The sequence below is a fragment of the Protomyctophum bolini genome (assembly GCF_963924005.1).
Source record: "Protomyctophum bolini genome assembly, chromosome: 3".
Lineage (NCBI taxonomy): Eukaryota > Metazoa > Chordata > Actinopteri > Myctophiformes > Myctophidae > Protomyctophum > Protomyctophum bolini.
In genome coordinates, this window is record NC_137864.1 from 21,691,661 (window position 1) to 21,713,719 (window position 22,059).

The window sequence follows — 22,059 nt, forward strand, 5'->3', positions numbered from 1 at the left end:
CTCCCCATTTCCTGTCAGACTACTTTCATCCTATATCAATAAAGGCAGAAAATAAAGATACATCATAAAAAAGTAGTTATCATGAATCATACGTATAAGCTAAGAACGTAACAGTGGAATATCTATGAAATGAAAGTATGCATATATACTATATAGTGCTATCATATGTCTACATAAAATGCTATCCAAGTTACATACGTTGAGCCTTTGCATACGCCTGTAAGGTCGTCGGGGCTAGGGCAAGTGCTACGTACCCACACGCATGCACTCACGCGCACACACACACGCACACGCATGCACACACACACCCCTCATGCTCCGTCTGTTCTTAGCACAGCTTCAAAATCAACATCCATCTTGGAGGACAAGACAAAGGCCTCACTCACACCACAAGACACACCTGTGTCATGACCGCCTCAATGCATTTCCAATGGGAGTCACATGGTTTGATGACCTAACCTTGTTGCATGGCTGTCTTCTGCCCTCCCCCCATGCAACAAGGTTGTGTCTTCCAACCATGTGACTCTCATTGGAAATGCATTGAGACGGCCATGACACACAAAAGACACAGTACACAGTGTCTCGCGTGTGTCTTAGGTGTGAGTGAGGCCTAAGGCCCCTATTTTGCATGTCTTATTATAAGTACAGGTCTTATGACTTAATTAAGACCTAATGGGGAAGATGTCTATAGCAAGGGGGGGCTGATGTTCTGGGGAGAGGCGGCATGGGGAGGGTTGACATGCTCACTATCGTAACTATCGTAACTCCCCACAGTTAAATACATTTGTTGTAATAGACATATTAGTGTAGGCTATACGTGTGTGTGTGTGTGTGTGTGTGTGTGTGTGTGTATGAAACATCATTCATACAAGTCATCTGTGGGAAACAGCTGACAGACCCAATACCTCTCCAAGTAGGCATTAAGACAAGCTGCCCATGGAGTGCCATTAACTTTGTTCTTGCCATCAATGAGTGGAATAGGTGGCTGTGTGAATGTGCCCCACCCAATGTGCTGTCCCCAAACCCCGTCCAGGGTTATGCGGACGACGTACAGTTAGCCTCTCGGGAAGAGAGTATTGTTATTAAAAACATGCTCGCTAGAACAGATAGATTTCTAGACTGGTCCGGTCTAGATGCAAAACACACTAAGTGTGCTGTTCTCTACCAGAGGTGTAGTGGTGGCAACCGCTGGTATAAGTCTAAGGCTGACAAAAGCCCTGAGTTGACCATCAACTCACAGCACATACGCATGTATGGGCTGTGAGTATGAGTCATACAACTACTAGGGCATAGATTTAATATCGCAGGGAAAGAACAGGTTGAGTACATAACATCTGAGTTTACAGCTAGGCTGAACCTGATTGACGCTTCACCACTACCACTGCTGATGAAGTTGGAGGCTATTAGGCAGGTTGCCCTGACTAGAGTCATCTAGCATGTAAAACACTTAGTGATCTAAATGACAGTGTAGTTCACTTTGTGAGGAAGTGGTTCGGGCTTAACACCCACACCACCAGAGACATTATTTTCCAGTCCAAACAGGACGGTGGGTTTGGTGTGCCGAACGTGGAGTGGATATATAACGCCACAAGGCTGGCTCACTTAATAAACATGCTAAACAGTGATGACACGACTGTCAGGGAACTTGCTAGATCTTCTCTGTTTCTAGATATGAAACGGCGTAAAGTGCCACTGGCAGCAGAGGGCGAGCCAAGTTTCCTGGCGTTTAGAAGAAAGCCCAACCTTAAAATGGACTCACATGCTACTGGGTTTGGGGTGTCGTCAGATTGGCCTGACCTCAATGACCTCTGTGTGAGAACTGGAGTATCTCTGTGCTGGGTTCGACCTGACTCTGAATCTAATCTGTAAAAGTTTCTGAGGACATTATTACCAACTGTTTGATCTCAGTAAGGAGTACTGTAATTGATACGGAACACCATATATCACCAGTCAATGCACGGAGGTACCTTATAACAGCAAAAACAACAACAACACTGGGTTGGTTTAAAACTACAGGGGAAGCTAACTTGCCTTCCCGATGCAGACCACACCGTATCTCATACAATATTCAAGAATTATGCAGTTGATGAGGATATAGTCACCTTTACAGTCAAAGCCAGATTACAGGTCCTTCTCTCTCAATCTCTCTCTGTGGTACCCTAACACGTTTTCTCCTCATTGTCTGCACCATGACCAAACTACAGTTACAGAAACACTGTCACATATTCTTAATGGCTGCTATGTATATAAGGGAATGTACATTGCTATAGGCACGACAGCACTGTTGACCTATTAGCTAAGGACATAAGTTCATATGTTTCATCATCTGCCAAAATGTATAAGCACTCACATGTTTCAACTGCCATGTTCATGCACAATAATGAAAATTATGCTTTTTCAGATGTCACAGCTAATACACCAGATATTGTTGTTGTTGATGAGGACAGTAGAGAAGTGACCATTTTGGAAGTGGCATGTACAGTTGACCACAGTCTGGAAGAGGCATTCCTTACCATGGTGCTTAAGTACCAGCGTCTTAAGAATGCTATTATACAGCTTGGCTACAGATGTAAACTACTTGTGTTCATATTTGGAAGCCTCGGTAATGTCCACAAATCAGTCGTGAGGGGCCTGCAGATTGCAGGCATGCCCAAGCTGAGAGCGAAGGCATCGGCAAAATTCTGTTCAGTGTCTGCAATAATTGGCAGTCGCCATATATGGAGAAGGCGATGCTTTCTGTACCCGTGATCTGTATCCTGAAGCACTTGTTGTAGAGTTTTCTCAAGTTTGCGCATCCACTATTGTTTGTGTCCAAAACATTTCTTGTAAAATGTGAATACAAATAAAGATGTTAAATGTGTGTGTGTGTGTGTGTGTGTGTGTGTGTGTGTGTGTGTGTGTGTGTGTGTGTGTGTGTGTGTGTGTGTGTGCAATGACAGGTTCTGGAACAGCATTCTGACGGGCGATGGAAGGGTTGTATCCATGACAACCGGACAGGAAATGACCGCGTGGGTTACTTCCCCTCCAACATGGTGGAGGTCATCAAGAGAGCAGGTGACCGCCACACTGTGTGTGCGTTTGTGTGTGCGTGCATGCGTTTGTGTTTGCGTGTGTATGTTTGTACATTTAGCAGTAGTCAGTAGCTGTAAGATACTCATCAAAAGTCATAAGCGTCTTCAGGCAGCCCATTCGTTCCCCTGACCTGTCAATTATCTTCATAGACCAAACACAACTCTGCTGGTCCTTTGACAACCAACCTTTAGACTTAATCTGCCTGCCTGGGGCAATATGCATTGCAAAGGCAGATGAAGGCTGGTTACACGAGGCTGGTATGGTCTGTGCTCGCCATTCAATATTGTGGTGCACAGTTCTGGATAAACGCTGATCCGTCATCAATACGAATATGAAGGCGACTGGTCGGACCGTTCTCGAGATACGGAAAGGACAAATACACTCACACATCTTTGTGGAATTGATTGACGGAAACAGTGTTGATTTTGACACTGTTTAGTCTGTGTCTTTGGAATAAGATTCCATTTTGTTTGAGTCATATTTTAGTCATCTGAAATGTTTTAGTTTAGTCCAGTTTTAGTCGACTACATCTACAGTTGATTTAGTATTTTAGTTCTACTGGATCTCAATAACAGTCCCTCAATAACATTTTAGTTTAGTTGTTATTTGTTGATGAAATTGTCATCAACATGTGATGTCTCCGTCTGGGGTAGGCTACCCGTCCCGCGCATTCCACATGTTTGCCGTTTCTTCAAATCCGAACCAAACCAACGGTCAACGGTTTAACATCTTGGGAGTGAGAATGCGTTGTTGATCTCTGACGTTCGCTGGAAATTCAGGCATACTAAACTATCGTTTTCCTGTCTTCCCCCCAAACACACACACTGTGAGCCTTCTCTTCTAGGTCATCCAATTTACTAGGTTACACACTCCTATCACTCAGAAACTTTGGGGCTATTATAATCATTTCATATCGCTGCTGTCGGGCAGAAACCTCTTATACCTTTCACTTTGCTTTCTCGAATGAGTGATATAATTATTTATATTACATATATAAATATATTCCACAAAAGATATACAGCATGCATGCATTACTTATTCCTTTCTAGTCAATGGTTTTCAACCTTTTTCATTAAGGCCCATAATTTATTCTGCATTTGAGCCACGGAACCACCATTTGATGACTCAGACCAAAAACTAAAGACTAACTAATTTAATAGCTATAGACTTAATTATTGTAATTGAAGTAATGCAGATGTTTAACAATGACTTAACTCTTGAGAGAACAAAACTCAAAAGTTAAAGAAATACTCTCCATCATTTAGCTTGGGACCACCTGGAAACCCCTCAAGGAACCACTGGTGGTCCTCAGACCACTGGTTGAAAACCACTGCTATATTATTATGAATATATTCAACTTTATTTCTAGATTTATTGTGTGCGTATATGCACACAAATAAATGCATATACAGTACATACATACGTACGTCTGTGTACATTATGTATGCATTCATTTTTATTTCATTAACATACATTTAAAAATATATATATTATGTTTCTTTCTTGACTTGATATTATATTCATATAATTTATGGACGTATCTTATTTTCACTGATGAGTTTCTTTTTTTTGTCGGTGTTGATTTTGCCCCTCCTCCCCCCCTCCTCCCTCCCGCCGCATCTGGCATCCATCCAGGCCACGCCCCCTTCCAGCAGGGCCACACCCTCCTGCTCCGCAAGCCCCACCCCTCCTGTCCCGTCGCCATGGCGATGAACGGCCTCCTCTCCTACCCGCCCTCCCAGGTCCTCCCCCTGCGCTTAGCCCCGCCTCCCCGCCACTCCTCCCAGCCCCGGGACAATAACACCCCTCGCTTCTCCTCCTTCGGTTACGCCCCCCTCCTCCCCCTGCTCTCCTCCCCTCCTCCCCCCCACAAGGCTCCTCCCCCTCCCCCGCCCCCTCGCCTCTCCTCCAGACCCCCCGCACCCCCTCCTCCTCCCCCTCCCCCTCCCCTCTCCTCTCACCCGGAGCAGCTCAGCCACACAGGTACATACTGTATATAGTGTAGTGTGGCTTTAACTTATAAGACTTAAGACTCCATTATCCATATAGTAGCAGAAATACCGTAGTGTGGCTTTATCTTTAGCGTTAAGACTTGAGTTTTATACACAATTACTGTACGTGAACGTAAGGTTACTTTCGTAATCCAGGTTCGCCCATATGTCTCTGTAAAAACCCTGCGTTTTTATTTAACTCTAACTGATGCAAGCGTTCACATTGGCAACAACAAAGACAGGCTTCGCTGTAACATTCATTTCAATGGAAGCCTGTGATTTGAAGGTATACAAGGATGTACATCAGCTTGCAGCTGCTACAAAAGCTACAACAGCTATATACAAAGCTACAACAGCTATACAAAGCTACAACAGCTATACAAAGCTGTTGAATATTGTTGTATATTTGCCAGTGTGAACGCACTTTTAGAGCTACGAAAGATATGCAAATAGTTGAAAAAAAGTTAACTTTTTTAAGCTCATTGAGTCAACCACTTTTTTTGTTTGTTTTTTCATTGGTCCATTACCACTCCACTACTGTCCACACATTTCCTTGTAATGAGAAATGCTCACTGTTGCTTCTGTTTTTAACCCAAGACTTTTAGTATATTTTTGAGTGGTGCAACCACTCCAATAGACAGCTATGTGTGTCCGTCCGTCCATCCGTCCGTCCGTCCGTCCCTGGCTGGGTCTGTCTGTCCGAGCACAAAATAGCTTTTGGTCGGTTTTCACCACCAAGTGTCACTGCTGTGCAGCCTAACACACACAGACACACATTACTGTATATGATGATTTCAGGTGTTTCAGTACAGTACAGTGACAGTACAGTACAGTAGAGGGTACAGTAGAGGGACCCCCAGACGATAACTCTGTGATTTCTCAACCATTTCGGACGTGGGGCGGCTCGCTGGAACCCCCACATGGTAACTCTCTCAATTCTCTACCGTTTCGGACATGGGGCGGATCACCGGAACCATGCCGATACTGGAGCTTCCGGGGACCCCCCGGGACCCCCACATGGACTTGCACCACTCACTTCACACGGGTGGGATTTTATATATAAGTAGGCTATATTTTAGCTTGGTGCTTTTTTTTAACAACGCTTTCTCACTCCCAACGGTTGACAGGTTGGCACAAATCTGACAAAACGGAACATTTTATGTGTATCGGGGGTACCCGCGACGGCACATGTTGACTAGGGGATGATGTGTCATGATGTAACTGGAACGATGCTGAGTCGGCTGACGTAGACTTCACAACGTTCAGCACAGCTACTTCCGTCCGCTTCAGACATCGTTGTAACCGGGTTTTTTTTGGGGAGCCGTCTGTCTTTTACGTCTTGGGTTTTGATAACGGGGCGGCGTTGAATTACGTGAAGGGGATCCTGCCCCAATGTCACATCAAACATTTGGACGCTTAATTATTGGTCACGTTTGTCCCAAGAAGTCACTGTAGTACGTTTTGGGGAGTGAACGCATGTTGCTGAGAGACTCCACAGACACACACTTATTGACGTCTATGAGCGCACTGCACAACACTTTAACCCTTCAACGGAGACTCAGTGACTTTGGTCACTCATGAGTCTGAACGCAGCATTAAGGCCTTTGGTCACTGAGTCTGAACGCAGCATTAAGGCCTTTGGTCACTGAGTCTGAACGCAGCATTAAGGCCTTTGGTCACTGTGAGTCTGAACGCAGCATTAAGGCCTTTGGTCACTGAGTCTGAACACAGCATTAAGGCCTTTGGTCACTGAGTCTGAACGCAGCATTAAGGCCTTTGGTCACTGAGTCTGAACGCAGCATTAAGGCCTTTGGTCACTGTGAGTCAGACGCAGAGCCACGGACGCCAGCGTCGTCCGTCTCCACGCACAGATAATCAGGGGTCATACTTCAACCACCTCTATATGTAGAACAAATAGGGGTCATACTTCAACCACCTCTATATGTATAACAAATAGGGGTGTAACGATACATTTTAACAGCGATACGATACGTATCACGATACATGGTTGACGATACGATACATGGACGTTGTTGGTTCATATATACGATATACGATACGATTCAACGATTTAAAAACGATACAGTAACTATTTAAAATACATTGACATTATTATAAACAAAGTAATTAAACCCTTCCTTTTCTTTTTTCTTCTAAAAATGTCTAAATACCACTCACAAAAGTGTAGTGTTGATATAATCGATTATTTGCATAGCAAAACGATTCGATATCGATTATTTGCATTGCAAAACCATACGATACGATACATAGTCAATGTTGCTGTTTTCATTTCGATATACTTCGAATCTTGAAATTAAAATAGATTTTTCAATGCATCTACTATCGTTACACCCCAAACAGTGTTTGGCCTATTAACAGTGATGCGTTGAAAAAGTATAGTGTGTTAAAAAAGTAGAGAGTGTTAAAGATCTATATAGGGTTCAATTGGTTACCAACTCTCCATCATTTAGCTGCATGGGGACCACCTGGAACCCCCTCAAGGTCAAGGACCACTGCTTTAGAGTGTACACGTGCAATGGACCCTTAGCGGTCCATTCATGAGTTACTTAACCCATTTTGGGCGGGAACCCCTTTTGGTGTTTTAAAGCATTATGTTATACTTTAGCTATTGAAAAATAGCAGATCTACAAGTTCATAGCACTGCACCGAGTGCCGCACTATGAACTTGTAGGTCTGCTATTTTTGAAGAATCGTGAAAATGTGCCTCAAATCTTTGAATATACGTATATTATTACAGAGTGAACATTTTAACTCAAATCTTTGATTCTGGGGAGGTCCCTTGAACAACATATTTTCAGATGGGGATCGGTGGACAATTACATATATTTTTGGGGTCCTTGACATGAAATACTGAGCACCACTGATACAGAAACATATAGGTATTTCAGAAAACTGTGAGAATTTAGAAGACATTTTTTAAACTTCGACGTCAGGCCTAAATAGGTTTATGATTCTACTGTATACATACAGCACATTTCATACTGTAGCATGTAACTCAAAAGGCTTTGCAAGGAGCGCTAGGATATAAATGATAAAGATAAGACAAGGATGCACACACTCACTAAACAATGATTGATATGACAAATGATTGTCCAGAGAGGTCGTATTAAACTGGGAATGGCAGCCATCATGCACGACACCAGAATAATACTATCACTGATGCTCAACAGATGGCCGTAAGATTTTCTGACCAGCGTGTCCGAACGTGTCCGAGTGTGTGTGTGTGTGTGTGTGTGTGTGTGTGTGTGTACATCATAATAATGAGATCCCTCACATCGCAGATGGTAAAGGATTTGTGCTTTTTGTGCGTGCATGTGGCCGCGTGTGTGTCTGTGTGCATGTATCCGTGTGATAGTGTGTGACCATGCATGCTTGCACTTGTGCATGTACTATATGTATAATTGTATGTGCTTGTGTCAAGGTTTTAATAGTTTTGTATTTTTATTTTATTTTATTTTATATTCAATTCATTTTAGTTTCAGTTACTGTAGTAGTGGGTGTCTGTTATTTTCAGCTATGCCATATTTAATAAGTTCAGCATGGATATTATGATTTGACTCACAGTCATGGAGAGTCGACCTGCAGCTCCCTGTGGTCCGGAGCCCACTGCTGGTCTGTGAGGGTATTGCAAGTAGGCCCCCAAATAATTGGCAAAACACATTTAAAAATATATATTTTAACGAAATTAAAAATCCAACACACAGAATGCCATTGATCGGTATTTGTTCAGCATTCTGTATAGGTTAATATAGCTTTTCAGTAGTCTACGATAGAGGGTGCTCTTCTGTGACCTGTGATTTAATCTCCGGAGAAAAACCAAGCCGGAGAAGTTATAGTATAGTTACAGTATAATTCGTTTTTAAATAATAAATAGTGTGAAAACAAGCGATATTCAACTGCAAACAACTAAAGAACGGAACATTGCCGAAACACACTTTCATCCCTGATGGAAGTAGAAACTATCCACCACTGGTCACCAAATTTATCAATAAAGTACTCAAATGTTTTACTTAAGTAAAAGTATAAATACTGCAATGTAGATCTGTACTCTGTCCCGTATTAAAAATGTACTCAAGTAAAAGTACAAAAGTAGCGGCATCAAAATGTACTTAAAGTACTAAAAGTAAAAGTACTCAAATTACAGAATGTCCCATTTCACAAGTCAAAATGTGTACAAAATCTTTTGGAAAATAGCCGATCTACAGGCTCACAATGCGTCGCATCGCAACGCAGTGTGAGCTTGTAGATCTGCTATTTTCAAATGGCCAAAATATATAGGGCTGGAGTGGTTAATGGATGTTTTCTAATCAAAATTACAATCTCCAAAGTACCTAGTAATTAAAGTTTTCAAATAAATGTAGTGGAGTAAAAGTACAATATTTGGATCCAAAATGTAGTGAAGTAGAAGTGAAAGTATTGGAAATTGGAAATACTCAAGTAAAGTACAAATTCCTCAAAATTGTACTTACGTACAGTACTTAAGTAAATGTATTTAGTTACTTTCGACCACTGGTGTTCACATCGAACAAAATATTCTGTGGGTCCTCAGAGATTAGTAAGAATGTTCTAGAGAAACTCTGGCAGTAAATGAGTTCAAATGCTGTGAAAATGGCCACCCGATCTGACAACTTATAAAGTTCTGTTGAGTGGACAGATTGGTGGCTTTTCAACAATTTCGAGTGGGCCGTGACATCCATTCAAAGATTGTGATCCATATAAGCCTTAACACACGATGACACATGATGTACCGTCGTCTCCTCATGCTTATTGTGTCGACGGCAAAATGATCACCAAAATGTATTTGATTTTACCAACTTTTGTAAGTCTATGTATTTCTTTCCATGCACTTGCTTTTCGTTTTTCTTTGATTAGGAGTGGGTTTGAGTTCATTCTAATAACCTTGTTTGTGTGGTGTGTGTGTGTGTATGTGTGTGTGTGTGTGTGTGTGTGTGTGTGTGTGTGTGTGTGTGTGTGTGTGTGTGTGTGTGTGTGTGTGTGTGTGTGTGTGTGTGTGTGTGTGTGTGTTCGTGTGCGTGCGTGCGTGCGCGGGGCTGTGTGTGCGCTCCAGGCTCCAGGCCCTCAGAACCCAGCCCTCAGGGTTCTCCTACTCTGGCCCCTCAGAGCAGCACCATGGAGGACATCTGGGTGCTGCGCAGACCTCTGGCAGGTAGGAGGGAGGGGCGTGCACAGATAGACACTAGGTGGTGCTATAGAGAGCACTGGCCCTTTTGCCCTCTGGACAGCAACGTGCCCTTTTGAAAGCAGTGGTGGAAAGTAACTAAGTACTTTTACTATACTGTACAAGTTTGAGGTATTTGTACTTTACTTTAGTATTTCCAGTACTTTTACTTCTACTCCACTACATCTCAGAGCCGAAATTTGTACTCCACTACAATCATTTGAAAACTGTAGTTACTATTACTATCAACCCTATACATTTCGGCCATTTGAAAATAGCAGATCTACAAGCTCACAATGGGTCGCAACGCGATGGATTGTGAGGTTGTAGATCTGCTATTTTCAATAGATTTTACACATTTTCAGCTTGTGATATGGGACATTCTGCACTTTACTTTTAGTAGCCTATACTTTAAGTACATTTTGATGCCGATACTTTTAAAAGCGTCTACTATTATTATTTATGCCCAAAAATCCAAGCGCCGCACACGGTGCCCTTTTTCACTTGAGCACCTGCCCCTCTAAATGTCACAGGGGTCTCTGACTAGCTTTTGAGAGGTGCAACCACTCCTACAACCAGCAATGTCCGTGTCTACCTATATGTGCCTATGTGTCTACCTATGTGGCCTGCATGAGCACGAGTATATGACTTATTAGTACCAGTAGAGGGCGCCAGAAACAGAGAGAGGGATAGTGCTGCTAATGAGAGAGAGAGAGAGAGAGAGAGAGAGAGAGAGGTGTGGGGGGGAGGGGGATTGCATGCACCACTCAGTTCACACGGGTGTAATTTTTTCTTTTAACTTGTCTTAGTGTGGCGGCCTGCTCATAAATACACTGGAGCCCTGCACTCATAATTAGGTGGAGTGTTTAAACAAATATCTCATGTCAGTACTTGAACTCAGCGAGTGAGTAGACAAGTCAACCGTCTCTACCAGGGGGCGTGGTTTACCACGGCTGTTCCCCCAGTCTTTTGAGCAGTGCATGCCCGCGAGACTGTGTTCCCGGTCCGTACAAACATGTTGAAACGTCCAACAAAACCCTAAGAATTATAGTAAGAAAAAGTATCTCAAAGTTGTACAGTACAGTACTATTTACGCCACTGGAGGTACAGAGCAATCATTCCAGAACAGACTATAAGCCTTAACAGTTATCGTGCCATTCGCAATTAATAAATGCTAACGCTCCACGCCATTGCCGTTGATGTCCGGCAACTATAGCATCTGGTTGCTAGCTGGTGCGGCCAATAACACAGCCATCATGATCATCGTGCCCATAAACATCCACTCTATCCGTTTCTTTCAATCGCCTGTATCTCCTATTCCTTGTCCCAGATGGCATTTTTGGTCAAAACAAGGTTTATACCACGGCCCAGAGCAGACTCTGTGTTGCCTTCCATTAGTTTGATAAACAGTTTGACAAAACAGTTTGATAAACAGGACGTGACCACGCATCGTCCAACCTCCTAATATAAGATCAAGACCGGAAGTCTGGACATGTGGCTTTTCAAAATAAGAGCTGACAGGGAAAACATGCTGGCGTCAATTATATCACATTTATCAATACATCCTGGCATAGTTTTGGTTAAGGGGAGAGAGGAGAGGAGAGGAGAGGAGAGGAGAGGAGAGGAGAGGAGAGGAGAGGAGCTTGAAATATGAAAGATTCACTTTTGTTTGTGGCACAAAAACAAAGGGCCTTTTCTCTAAAGCCGCAACTCTCTGGAAGAGATTTCTAGGAAATCACGAGTTGAAAACATTTCCTGATGAACAGAACAGACGTCCCATTTCTAAACAGCGTCTTTGTTATAGTAGCAACAACAGTCTGCTCCAAGTACACACACACACACACACACACACACACACACACACACACACACACACCAACTGCTACTTACTAGCTTATTGAAAGGTAAATGGGGCATTTATATAGCGCCTTTATCTAAAGCACTTTACACACGCGCACACGCACACACACACGCACACGCACAAGTTGACACAACGCAGCTAAAGGGTACAGGGTACAGTATGTGGCACCTCCCTCACAGGGTACAGTATGTACAGGATCACTCACAGGGTACAGTATGTACAGGATCACTCACAGGGTAGGCTACAGTATGTGGCACCTCCCTCACAGGGTACAGTATGTACAGGATCACTCACAGGGTACAGTATGTACAGGATCACTCACAGGGTAGGCTACAGTATGTGGCACCTCCCTCACAGGGTACAGTATGTACAGGATCACTCACAGGGTACAGTATGTACAGGATCACTCACAGGGTACAGTATGTACAGGATCACTCACAGGGTAGGCTACAGTATGTGGCACATCCCTCACAGGGTACAGTATGTGGCACATCCCTCAAACTATGACACCACCTTTAACCCTCGTACTTGATGCTATTGACGTAATGAATCAAAAAATCCCTCATTGCCCAATGACGTAAATAACGTAATTGTTTTATTCCCTATAATCGGGGGCTTAATGTACCAAAATGTAGCAACTTTTGGCTAGTTTGTAATCTACCTAAAACCGGACGAAATCCTCACGTTAACACTCTCGCAAGCACGTAGTCTTTATATGCATAGCTGTGTAATATGCGATATTCGGGGCTTGATTAGAGCTTAATTTGACTTTCCAGGCGAAGGAGCAGTGACTCTACTCCGAGTCTCTCCCGTGTGACTGAACTTCTCACCCTATCTCTAAGGGAGATGCCAGCCACCCGTCGGAGAAAACTAATTTCGGCCGCTTCTATTCGCGACCTTATTCTTTTGGTCATGACCCACACTTCATGAAATGACACCCTTTTCACCTATTTCATATTCCATCACTTTTTTATAGTTTTTAACATACATTATTTGTTATATATTGTTTTATTATAATCAATAAAATCTGTGTTATGTCTCAGGTGGAGACCGCAGTGGCAGTGTCGGCAGCATCTCCAGCGTTCGCTCCGCAGGAAGCGTTCACGGCTCCACAGGAAGCATCCAGGGCTCAACAGGAAGTATCCAGGGCTCCACAGGAAGCGTCCAGGGTCTGGGGAACACCCACGTGCTGAACACGCCCCTGACCACGCCCCTCACCAGCCCCCACACGCCCACCACGCCGGGACTCAACACGCACGGCCTGAACGCTCCGGGCCTGCATGCCCAGGCCGAAGGGGTCAAGGTCAGTATATCACGGTGTACGTGTGTGTGCGTGGAACCCAGGCCGTCAGACTTCGGAGGTTACACGTGTTTCAACAACCGTGCGTGCGTGTGTGCGAGGAGTAGTTTAGTCATAGTTAAAGTGTGTGTGTGCTTGCTTGCGCGCGTGCGTGCGTACGTGAGTAGTTCAGTCATAGTGAAACTGGAACCCAGTCCGTTAAGACGTCAGAGAGGTTACACTTGTTTCAACATCGCCCACAACATGTGTTTCCTGTTTGGTGTGACGTTGTGTCATAAATTAATTGATTTGTTTGGAGACTCAGGAACACTCAGAGTTTAGGGGGGGTCCTTACAAATAAAACATTTGAAAACCACTTGTACTAGTTGGGACTCCTAATACATAGTGGCATAGTAAATATGTGTCATACATATTCTGAAGAAAATCTGGAGACTTTAGATTCAGTAATTGGGTCTTTTTAGACAAGTCTTTGCCACAGACACATTTGTGACCAGATTTGACTGATATGAGAACCTGCCATCGCGCAAATTCCAGCTTTTCACCAGACGAGAAAAACTAGAGCATGTCTGAAATAAGTGTCAGAGCTGAAATCGACATGTAAATATGAAATAAATGCTTAAACATGTTGCTAGGTGTTGTTAGAGACCACAGAAGACATGTAAATATGAAATAAATGTGTAAACATGTAGCTAGGTGTAATGTTAAAGTCCACAGAAGACATGTAAATATGAGATAAATGCTTAAACATGTAGGTGTTATGTTATGTTAGAGTCCACAGATGTGAACCTTTCAAGCCTGTTTTCTCAACTCGCTGGTTTCTGCAAGACATTACTCTATAAGCCATATCTCCAAACCTGGTGGGTCAAACTGCACAACCAATATGTACATTTGAAGCTATGATTCCCTGCTTTCACATGACATGAAAAAAAAATCCAATGGCAGTCCCTCAGTCAAATGTGGTCACATTTGGATTTGGTGAATGTTTCCACCCATAATGTGGATGCTAGGGTTCCCATTGGTTCATTCATAGCTCCGCCTCCAGCACGCGGCCGTGTCACTGGCCAAACAACAAATGATCTATACGTATAGCGGCTGGCGGTTAGCTCAGGCAGCGTGCCCTCTAGGGGTTAACGAACATGTGTGCATTACTATAATGTATATCTCTGCTGTCGGGAAGAAACCTCTTAAGGCGAGACACCCCAGGTGAATAGGGAAAAAAAGTTAACTAATAGCTATCACAATGAAACTTCTCCAGTTGATTACTTATATTAAAACTAAGATTTTTTGTATTACAAGTTTTCTGAAATTATATGTTTAAATATGCAAATTAGGCATTATATGCGCTAATTTGCATACATTTCGGGACGATAAATCTGAAGATCGGATAAAGCCAGGTTCAAAATTATCATTTCATTTTGTTGACACATTAGAGACAAAGAAAATTACACATGGGATTTTTGATATCTCTAATTATCACTCCACAAATCAGAAAATAGTGTCAACAGGCATAAAAAACCCAATTTTCGGCATTTTTTTGGTATAAAATGTGATGTAAATCAGGCTGTGAATGATATATCAACAAATCCATGTGTAAATGTCTGCGGAATATAGTTATGAATAAGACTGGAAAGTTTGGTGTATGTGAGTTCAACTGAAGTGGAGATTCTTTGTCCCAAGTATGAGGAAAACTCATTTTGAGAAAACGGCCTTTAAAGATTTGTATTGTAAAATTCCAAAACGTTTTATTTGAAGCCACTATTTTGAGACAAAATATCTCATCCAAACCTTTGCAACAACATATAATGGCATATATCATTGGAAAGGTCTGGACCTCAAGCTGACTGTGGTCTGATCCAAATATGGTCACTTCCTTTGTACCAACAACCAATCATGAAAATAGAGATGGTGGCTTTTCACCCCGAAAAACGAGCTGTCATTGGCTAAAATAAACTATCCAACTAAACATCTAAATCTGTATTTTTAATGTGTATTTTGCTTTAGTTTGAAAGAAAACATGTTTAGGAAGCAAAATAGCAAAAAAAAAAAAAAATGAAAAATCATGATTTCACCTGGGGTGTCTCACCTTAACTCCAAATTGTTCATTTTTCAGGAAATTAAGAAAAACAAAGCAATACAGCCTCATCAAAGTTGGTGTTGTGACTTTAAATATTGTCAATTACTTGCATGAGAGGGAGAGAGGTGGTGGAGTTAGTTGCTTTAGCAGACAGTTTGAGGGTCCAATGGAGTTAAGAGGTTTTATCCAAAGCGTTTTTTACTACTTTCCCATTGGTCCAATATTTTTTAAACAACACACAGACATAAAGGGTGTTCAATAGCAAAAACCTAAAAAATGGAGTTAGGAGGTGTCCTCCCAACAGCAACAAAGTAAAATAGCCGATCTACAAGCTCACGCATTGGCGACACATTGTGAGAATGCGACACATTGTGAGCTTGTAGATCGGGCTATTTTACAGTGAGCAACATCAATATGAAGTATACATACAGTAAAGGTCTCTGTATACACCGAGCGCATTTTTCTGATTTTTAGCAGCGTTTCTCTATCGGTTTTCCGAAAAACACGCCCAGTGTGCAACTACCTTAAGTGTTTGTTCTGGAGTTCAGACAGAGAGGAAACACCATTAATTACATGACCCCACTGTTAACCTGTGTGTGTGTGTGTGTGTGTGTGTGTGTGTGTGTGTGTGTGTGTGTGTGTGTAGCTCCTGGCTACGGTGCTGTCTCAGTCAATGAAAGCAAAGGAACACCTACTGGAGCAGGCAGCAAGTAAGACACACACACACACACACACACACACACACACACACACACACACACACACACACACACACACACACACACACACACACACACACACACACACACACACACACACACACACACACACACACACACACACACACACACACACACACACACACACACACACACACACACACACACACACACACACACACACACACACACACGCGCACACACACACACAGCTGTCCCATGTGTTATTCATGATGAGCACTTCTGTACAAAGTGAACCTCTCATGCTCTCTGGCCCCCCTCTCCCCCTCTCTCTCTCCCTTGGCCTCTCTCTCTCTCCCTTGGCCTCTCTCTCTCTCTCTCTCTCTCTCTCCCCCTTGGCCTCTCTCTCTCTCTCTCTCTCCCCCTTGGCCTCTCTCTCTCTCTCTCAGGCTCTTCGGGCAGTCCAGCTGTAGTTCACGAGCAGCGGTCGTTTGAGCGGAAAGCCGAGGAGGATGATGGGAAAGTGAGTTCCGCTGTGACCTTTGACCTCCATCTACTCCACATGCTACTCTGACAGTCAGTCTGCCGTGATTTGGGATCACAGTGGAATGCTTGGAACTGCCTGGCGTTCAGGAAACAGCCAGCCAATTGGAGACGGTCTGGGTGCGTTTTACACCGCCTCAGAGACGTGGCGTTCCAAGCCTTCCAGTGCTATCCCAAATTACACGTCAGAACCGATCCTATTTTTAGAGCACACGTAGGATGGCCCGCGGTATCCGTGCGTCTGGTGTAGCTGGTATCATTGACATATATTGGTCCTATCCAAATGCACTGTACGCGCGCAGTAAACGCATACGCACTCGCGCAAAATTGCCTGGTGTAGCTTGGCCGTAAATCTACAGTATATTTAGTTGACAAAATGTATATGGGCGGGCATTGATGGTGTCATAATGGCTGATTTTAAACGCTGAAAATAGCAGATCTACAATATTACAAAGCGGCCCATGTTGCTCATTTGTATAATGTACTTGTTTCATACCGTATGTATAATACCTATGCAAAAGAGCTGTAAATGTGCTCCAATCCAGTAACTATGGAGGCTTGCTATACTGCTCAGGTGATGTTGCTGTGTGTGATCCCCTGTGATGTACACGTCCTTTGCTGCCTCCTAGAGGATAAACAACGTCATACCAGACAGTGTCTTTTGAAGAGAGTGTGTTGCCATGGAGTCAGGCATAGTAACAAAGACAGATGCACACACACACACACACACACACACACACACACACACACACACACACACACACACACACACACACACACACACACACACACACACACACACACACACACACACACACACACACACACACACACACACACACACACACACACACACACACACACACAGCCCCTCCACTTCCGTCTACATTGCTTCTCAACGTTGGAGATTATAGATTGATGTGTACACTACAAGTGAGACTGTGTTGGAGTGGATGACAGATAGAGTAGCTATGGACACACAAACCAACCCTCTGTATCAAATATAAATGTATTCCAAGGAAGAAACGCGTCACTCTTCCAGGGCCATAGTGTAAGGCAAGATATCACTGGGCATAATAGGTAATGGATAACAGATTGATGTGTACACTACAAGTGAGACTGTGTTGGAGTGGATGACAGATAGAGTAGCTATGGACACACAAACCAACCCTCTGTATCAAATATAAATGTATTCCAAGGAAGAAACGCGTCACTCTTCCAGGGCCATAGTGTAAGGCAAGATATCACTGGGCATAATAGGTAATGGATAACAGATCTCTTAAAGGCAATGACATGTGGCACTGCATGGATTGGTTTAACATGGCGTAACGCCCCCAAACCACACCTATGTATAATGTAACGGGTAGCAGAGGTGTTTTAGGGATTTAGGCTGTGGCACAAGATAGCAAATTTACACAGTGCTAAATCCCCAAATTACAGATAAAGTGTGTTCTAGAATCTGTGTTCTTCACTACGAGCTGCGTGTGATAGAAGCTAACAGGACAGCAGCACACTACAGGCAGCAGTGCTTTATATAGAAGATGTATAATCTAGAAGGTGTGTGTTCTTATATAGAAGATGTATAATCTAGAAGGTGTGTGTTCTGTCCTAGAATCAGTGTGAGGCTGTGAGCTGTGTGTGATAGAAGCTAACAATACAGCAGCGTTCTATAAAAGCACTGCCTCTACCAGAGCCATCGAGTAAGACAGAGTTTACAACATTGAGGAGTTTACGACAATGCGTATTGTGCGTATAGGTAGCGACGGCACTGTTGAGGGGGCAGAAACCTGAGCGCTCGAGCGCTGTTCATGCAGCATGGAGAGGGACAAGTTGGAGTTTGAAATACGTTGTTTTCAACGAGGGGCGGCGCAATTTTAGGCATGTGTGCAACATGATGACAAGTATTGTACAGTGACAACTAAAGTCTGTAATGTTTATGTTCTACTATTACAAAAAAAACTATCTAAAACAAAGGGATGGGGCTGGGGCTGTTGCCTGAGTCCAGTGCATTTCTGCCAACTTCCGGCACTGCGTGAAAAGAGGAGTTAACAGGCAATTATGGACACTAGATTTTCCCGTAAACCTCAAGTTTAGCAGGCATATACATGTAATATACGGTAATATACAGGTGCGATGGTACAATTCGGTAGTTTACCAGAGTTTGTTGGAAAGTTTAACACTTCCACATTCCATTATTTTTGCGCAGTGGCGTGGTCCAGGACATTGTCACTTTTTTCTATGCTCTTCAACAACAGAAGTCTACGTAGAAGAGCCGCCACTGGACTGAAGCCCCATGAAGTGAAGTGAACAGAGTTGTCATAACTCTGTCTTCACTCTATGGCTCTCTGATCTATGGCTCTGTGAGCTGCATGTGATAGAAGCCAACAGGACAGCAGTGTCCCCCCCCCCCCCCACACGCTAAATATGTAGGAGCCTGCCTCGGGGCCATGCACTGCTGAGGCACTCTGGGTAAAAGCATGGAAGGAAAACAATGCATGTTATGTATGCAGCATCCTCCATCAGAACAGCACAGCTTATTATTAATTGACATTGATGTACGTTTCAAACATGACAAGGCACTCAACATTCACCACATATACATGGACGTTTGCTCTTAGTGACAGCAAACAGTGCCGAGATTTTTTTTTACAGTTAACAAAGTTAGTATTTGTTACAGTATTTGTTAAAATCTAATTTTTATGTGGACACGCCCACCCAGTTCATTAAGTATGCCTGGTTTGCCTGGTGGGTGGTCGATGTGTGGTGATCCACCTGAACTGAAGCCGCACCCACAGCTGTGGTTGTATGATAAAGGGGGAGGGGGTGATATTGTGATGTCACTATATCACAGTTTTTTTTTCATTGGCACGTTTGACTGTCAAGGTTTTAGAAACCATAAATACAAGACAATCATGGCACACAACAACCACACCAAGGGGTCTAATGAAGTACTGTCACCTCATAAAAACATCAAAAACCTTCAATTCTAGAGTCAGCTACTGTAGTATTTCATTACAGAGTCAGCTACTGTAGTATTTCATTATAGAGTCAGCTACTGTAGTATTTCATTACAGAGTCAGCTACTGTAGTATTTCATTATAGAGTCAGCTACTGTAGTATTTCATTATAGAGTCAGCTACTGTAGTATTTCATTATATAGTCAGCTACTGTAGTATTTCATTACAGAGTCAGCTACTGTAGTATTTCATTACAGAGTCAGCTACTGTAGTATTTCATTACAGAGTCAGCTACTGTAGTATTTCATTACAGAGTCAGCTACTGTAGTATTTCATTACAGAGTCAGCTACTGTATAGTATTTCATTTCCAGAGTCAGCTACTGTATAGTATTTAATTTCTAGAGTCTGCTACTGTAGTATTTCATTTCGCTCCAAGCTGGTCGAAACATGTTGGCAGTTAATTGCCTTTTAAATAAATAAAGGCTGTTCCTCAGGTGTACTGTAGTGGTTTAGTGTGTTCTCAGCACATTCTCACACTCTTAACGGGCGGCAGGCTGGGACGGATGCACCCACACGGAAAACACTGTGTGTCATGTTGGGGGGCGGGGACGCCACCCGTTGTGTCATATGCCGACAGGGACGTGCAGAGAGTGTTAGAGAGGCAGGGGCTGAAATCCCGTAAGAGGGCACTTTTAGACAAAAATAGCGAAAATAGCAGATCTACAAGCACTGCGACACGTTGAGAGCTTCTAGATCAGCTATTTTCAGGGCACAACCCAGCAGTCTTTATCAACTGGAGATGTGGTGTGCGACGTGCATGGATTTCTAAACAAATTTGTTCAACGCAAAATACTATGTTCAGGAGACTTCGGGGGGAAAAAGCTATTCTCCTGAATGCTGCCTCCTGGCATGGCATGGAAAGGAGTGGCATTTGCACTTGTTTCACCATGTAGTAAATGCTGCATCCGTGGTCTAAGGGCAGTTGTTTTATGGGCAAGGGGCTGAAGCCCCCTTTGATGTCTATGTGTGCACGTCCCTGCATGCCGACACGGGAAGCGATGATTTGACGATTCTGTGTGTCTGCAGATATAGTGTATGGACAGCAATGTGCCCTTTTGAAAGTTCGTTTTTTATACAGTTTGTTCATTTTATTTGTACAGTCTGTCACATGGTGACATCGACCAATTCTGCATTAAAAGCGTCTAATATATTATTTATGTCCATGAAGATTTATAAATCTCACACAACTGGCGCTTCGACACTCCCCACACGATGCCCCTTTAGCACCTGCCCCTCAAAATGTCTGCATGCCACTGTGTGTCCGTAACTCTGGACGTTAACTGGGATGGCGCTGATAGTCGCTTCATGTGTGTGTGTGTGTGTGTGTGTGTGTGTGTTCTATAGAAGCAGGCGGTGGTCTCGTGGCTGGGGGGGTTTCAGCTTCAGTTCTACACCACCCACTTCGTCACGGCGGGATACGATCTAGACACCGTTAGCCGCATGACCCCCGAGGTAAGGTTGCAATGCAACCCCCCCCACCCCTAACCCCCCCCCCCCCACACACACACACACACACCCCCCGTCCTGTCTGTCAAGGCTCTGGGTGATGTCATCCGTGCCCTCCTCCTGAGTCCTGTCTGTCACCTTTGACCCCCCCCGGTGTGACCCCATTGACCCCCCCCCAGTGTGGCCATCCACTGAGCACTGTCTCTGCCCGTCCATCCGTCCGTCCGTCAGTCCGTCCGTCCTCGTCCTATCGTCTGCCTCCATTTTTGGTCACATGACTGTTCCAACCTGTTGTGGAGACTACCGTGTTTGTGCCTGTCCCCGCTTATATGGGTCGGTCTCATCGTGTGTGACACGTGTGTGTACGCATGTGCGTGTGTGTGTGGTCAACAACTAGAGGGACAGTGAGTCAGTAGACATACAGTATGAATGACTTGCAACATGGAAGCATTGGTCGTTTCAAGCCTAAGGCTAATAGTTAGCCACATATAGTAGTATACACATAGTTAGTTCACATATCAAACCACTGGGTACAGTTTAGGCAAATTAGCCGCTCCCATCCAGAGTGACTTATAAACACATACAGACAATGCAGAGAGACAGTGTAGCGTCTCAGTAAACTATAGGATCACAGAATGCAAAGAGATAGTGTAGTGCCTCAGTAAACTATAGGATCACAGAATGCAGAGAGACAGTGTAGCGTCTCAGTAAACTATAGGATCATAGAATGCAGAGAGACAGTCTAGTGCCTCAGTAAACTATAGGATCACAGAATGCAGAGAGACAGTGTAGTGTCTCAGTAAACTATAGGATCACAGAATGCAGAGAGACAGTGTAGCGTCTCAGTAAACTATAGGATCACAGAATGCAGAGA

At 43.6% G+C, this 22,059-nt stretch overlaps 1 protein-coding gene across 1 annotated transcript in view; it reads left to right on the plus strand.

Moving 5' to 3' along the window:
- The window catches only part of LOC308312349 (uncharacterized protein), a gene marked incomplete at its 5' end in the record, with an annotated part of 59,105 nt that overhangs the window by 28,319 nt on the left and 8,727 nt on the right, over window positions 1-22,059 (plus strand). The window contains 6 exons of the mRNA XM_080758954.1: window positions 2,940-3,054; window positions 10,153-10,251; window positions 13,168-13,427; window positions 16,145-16,208; window positions 16,628-16,701; window positions 21,084-21,191. Of these exons, the coding sequence (XP_080615080.1) occupies window positions 2,940-3,054; window positions 10,153-10,251; window positions 13,168-13,427; window positions 16,145-16,208; window positions 16,628-16,701; window positions 21,084-21,191 (720 nt within the window). The remainder of the gene's footprint in view (window positions 1-2,939; window positions 3,055-10,152; window positions 10,252-13,167; window positions 13,428-16,144; window positions 16,209-16,627; window positions 16,702-21,083; window positions 21,192-22,059) is intronic.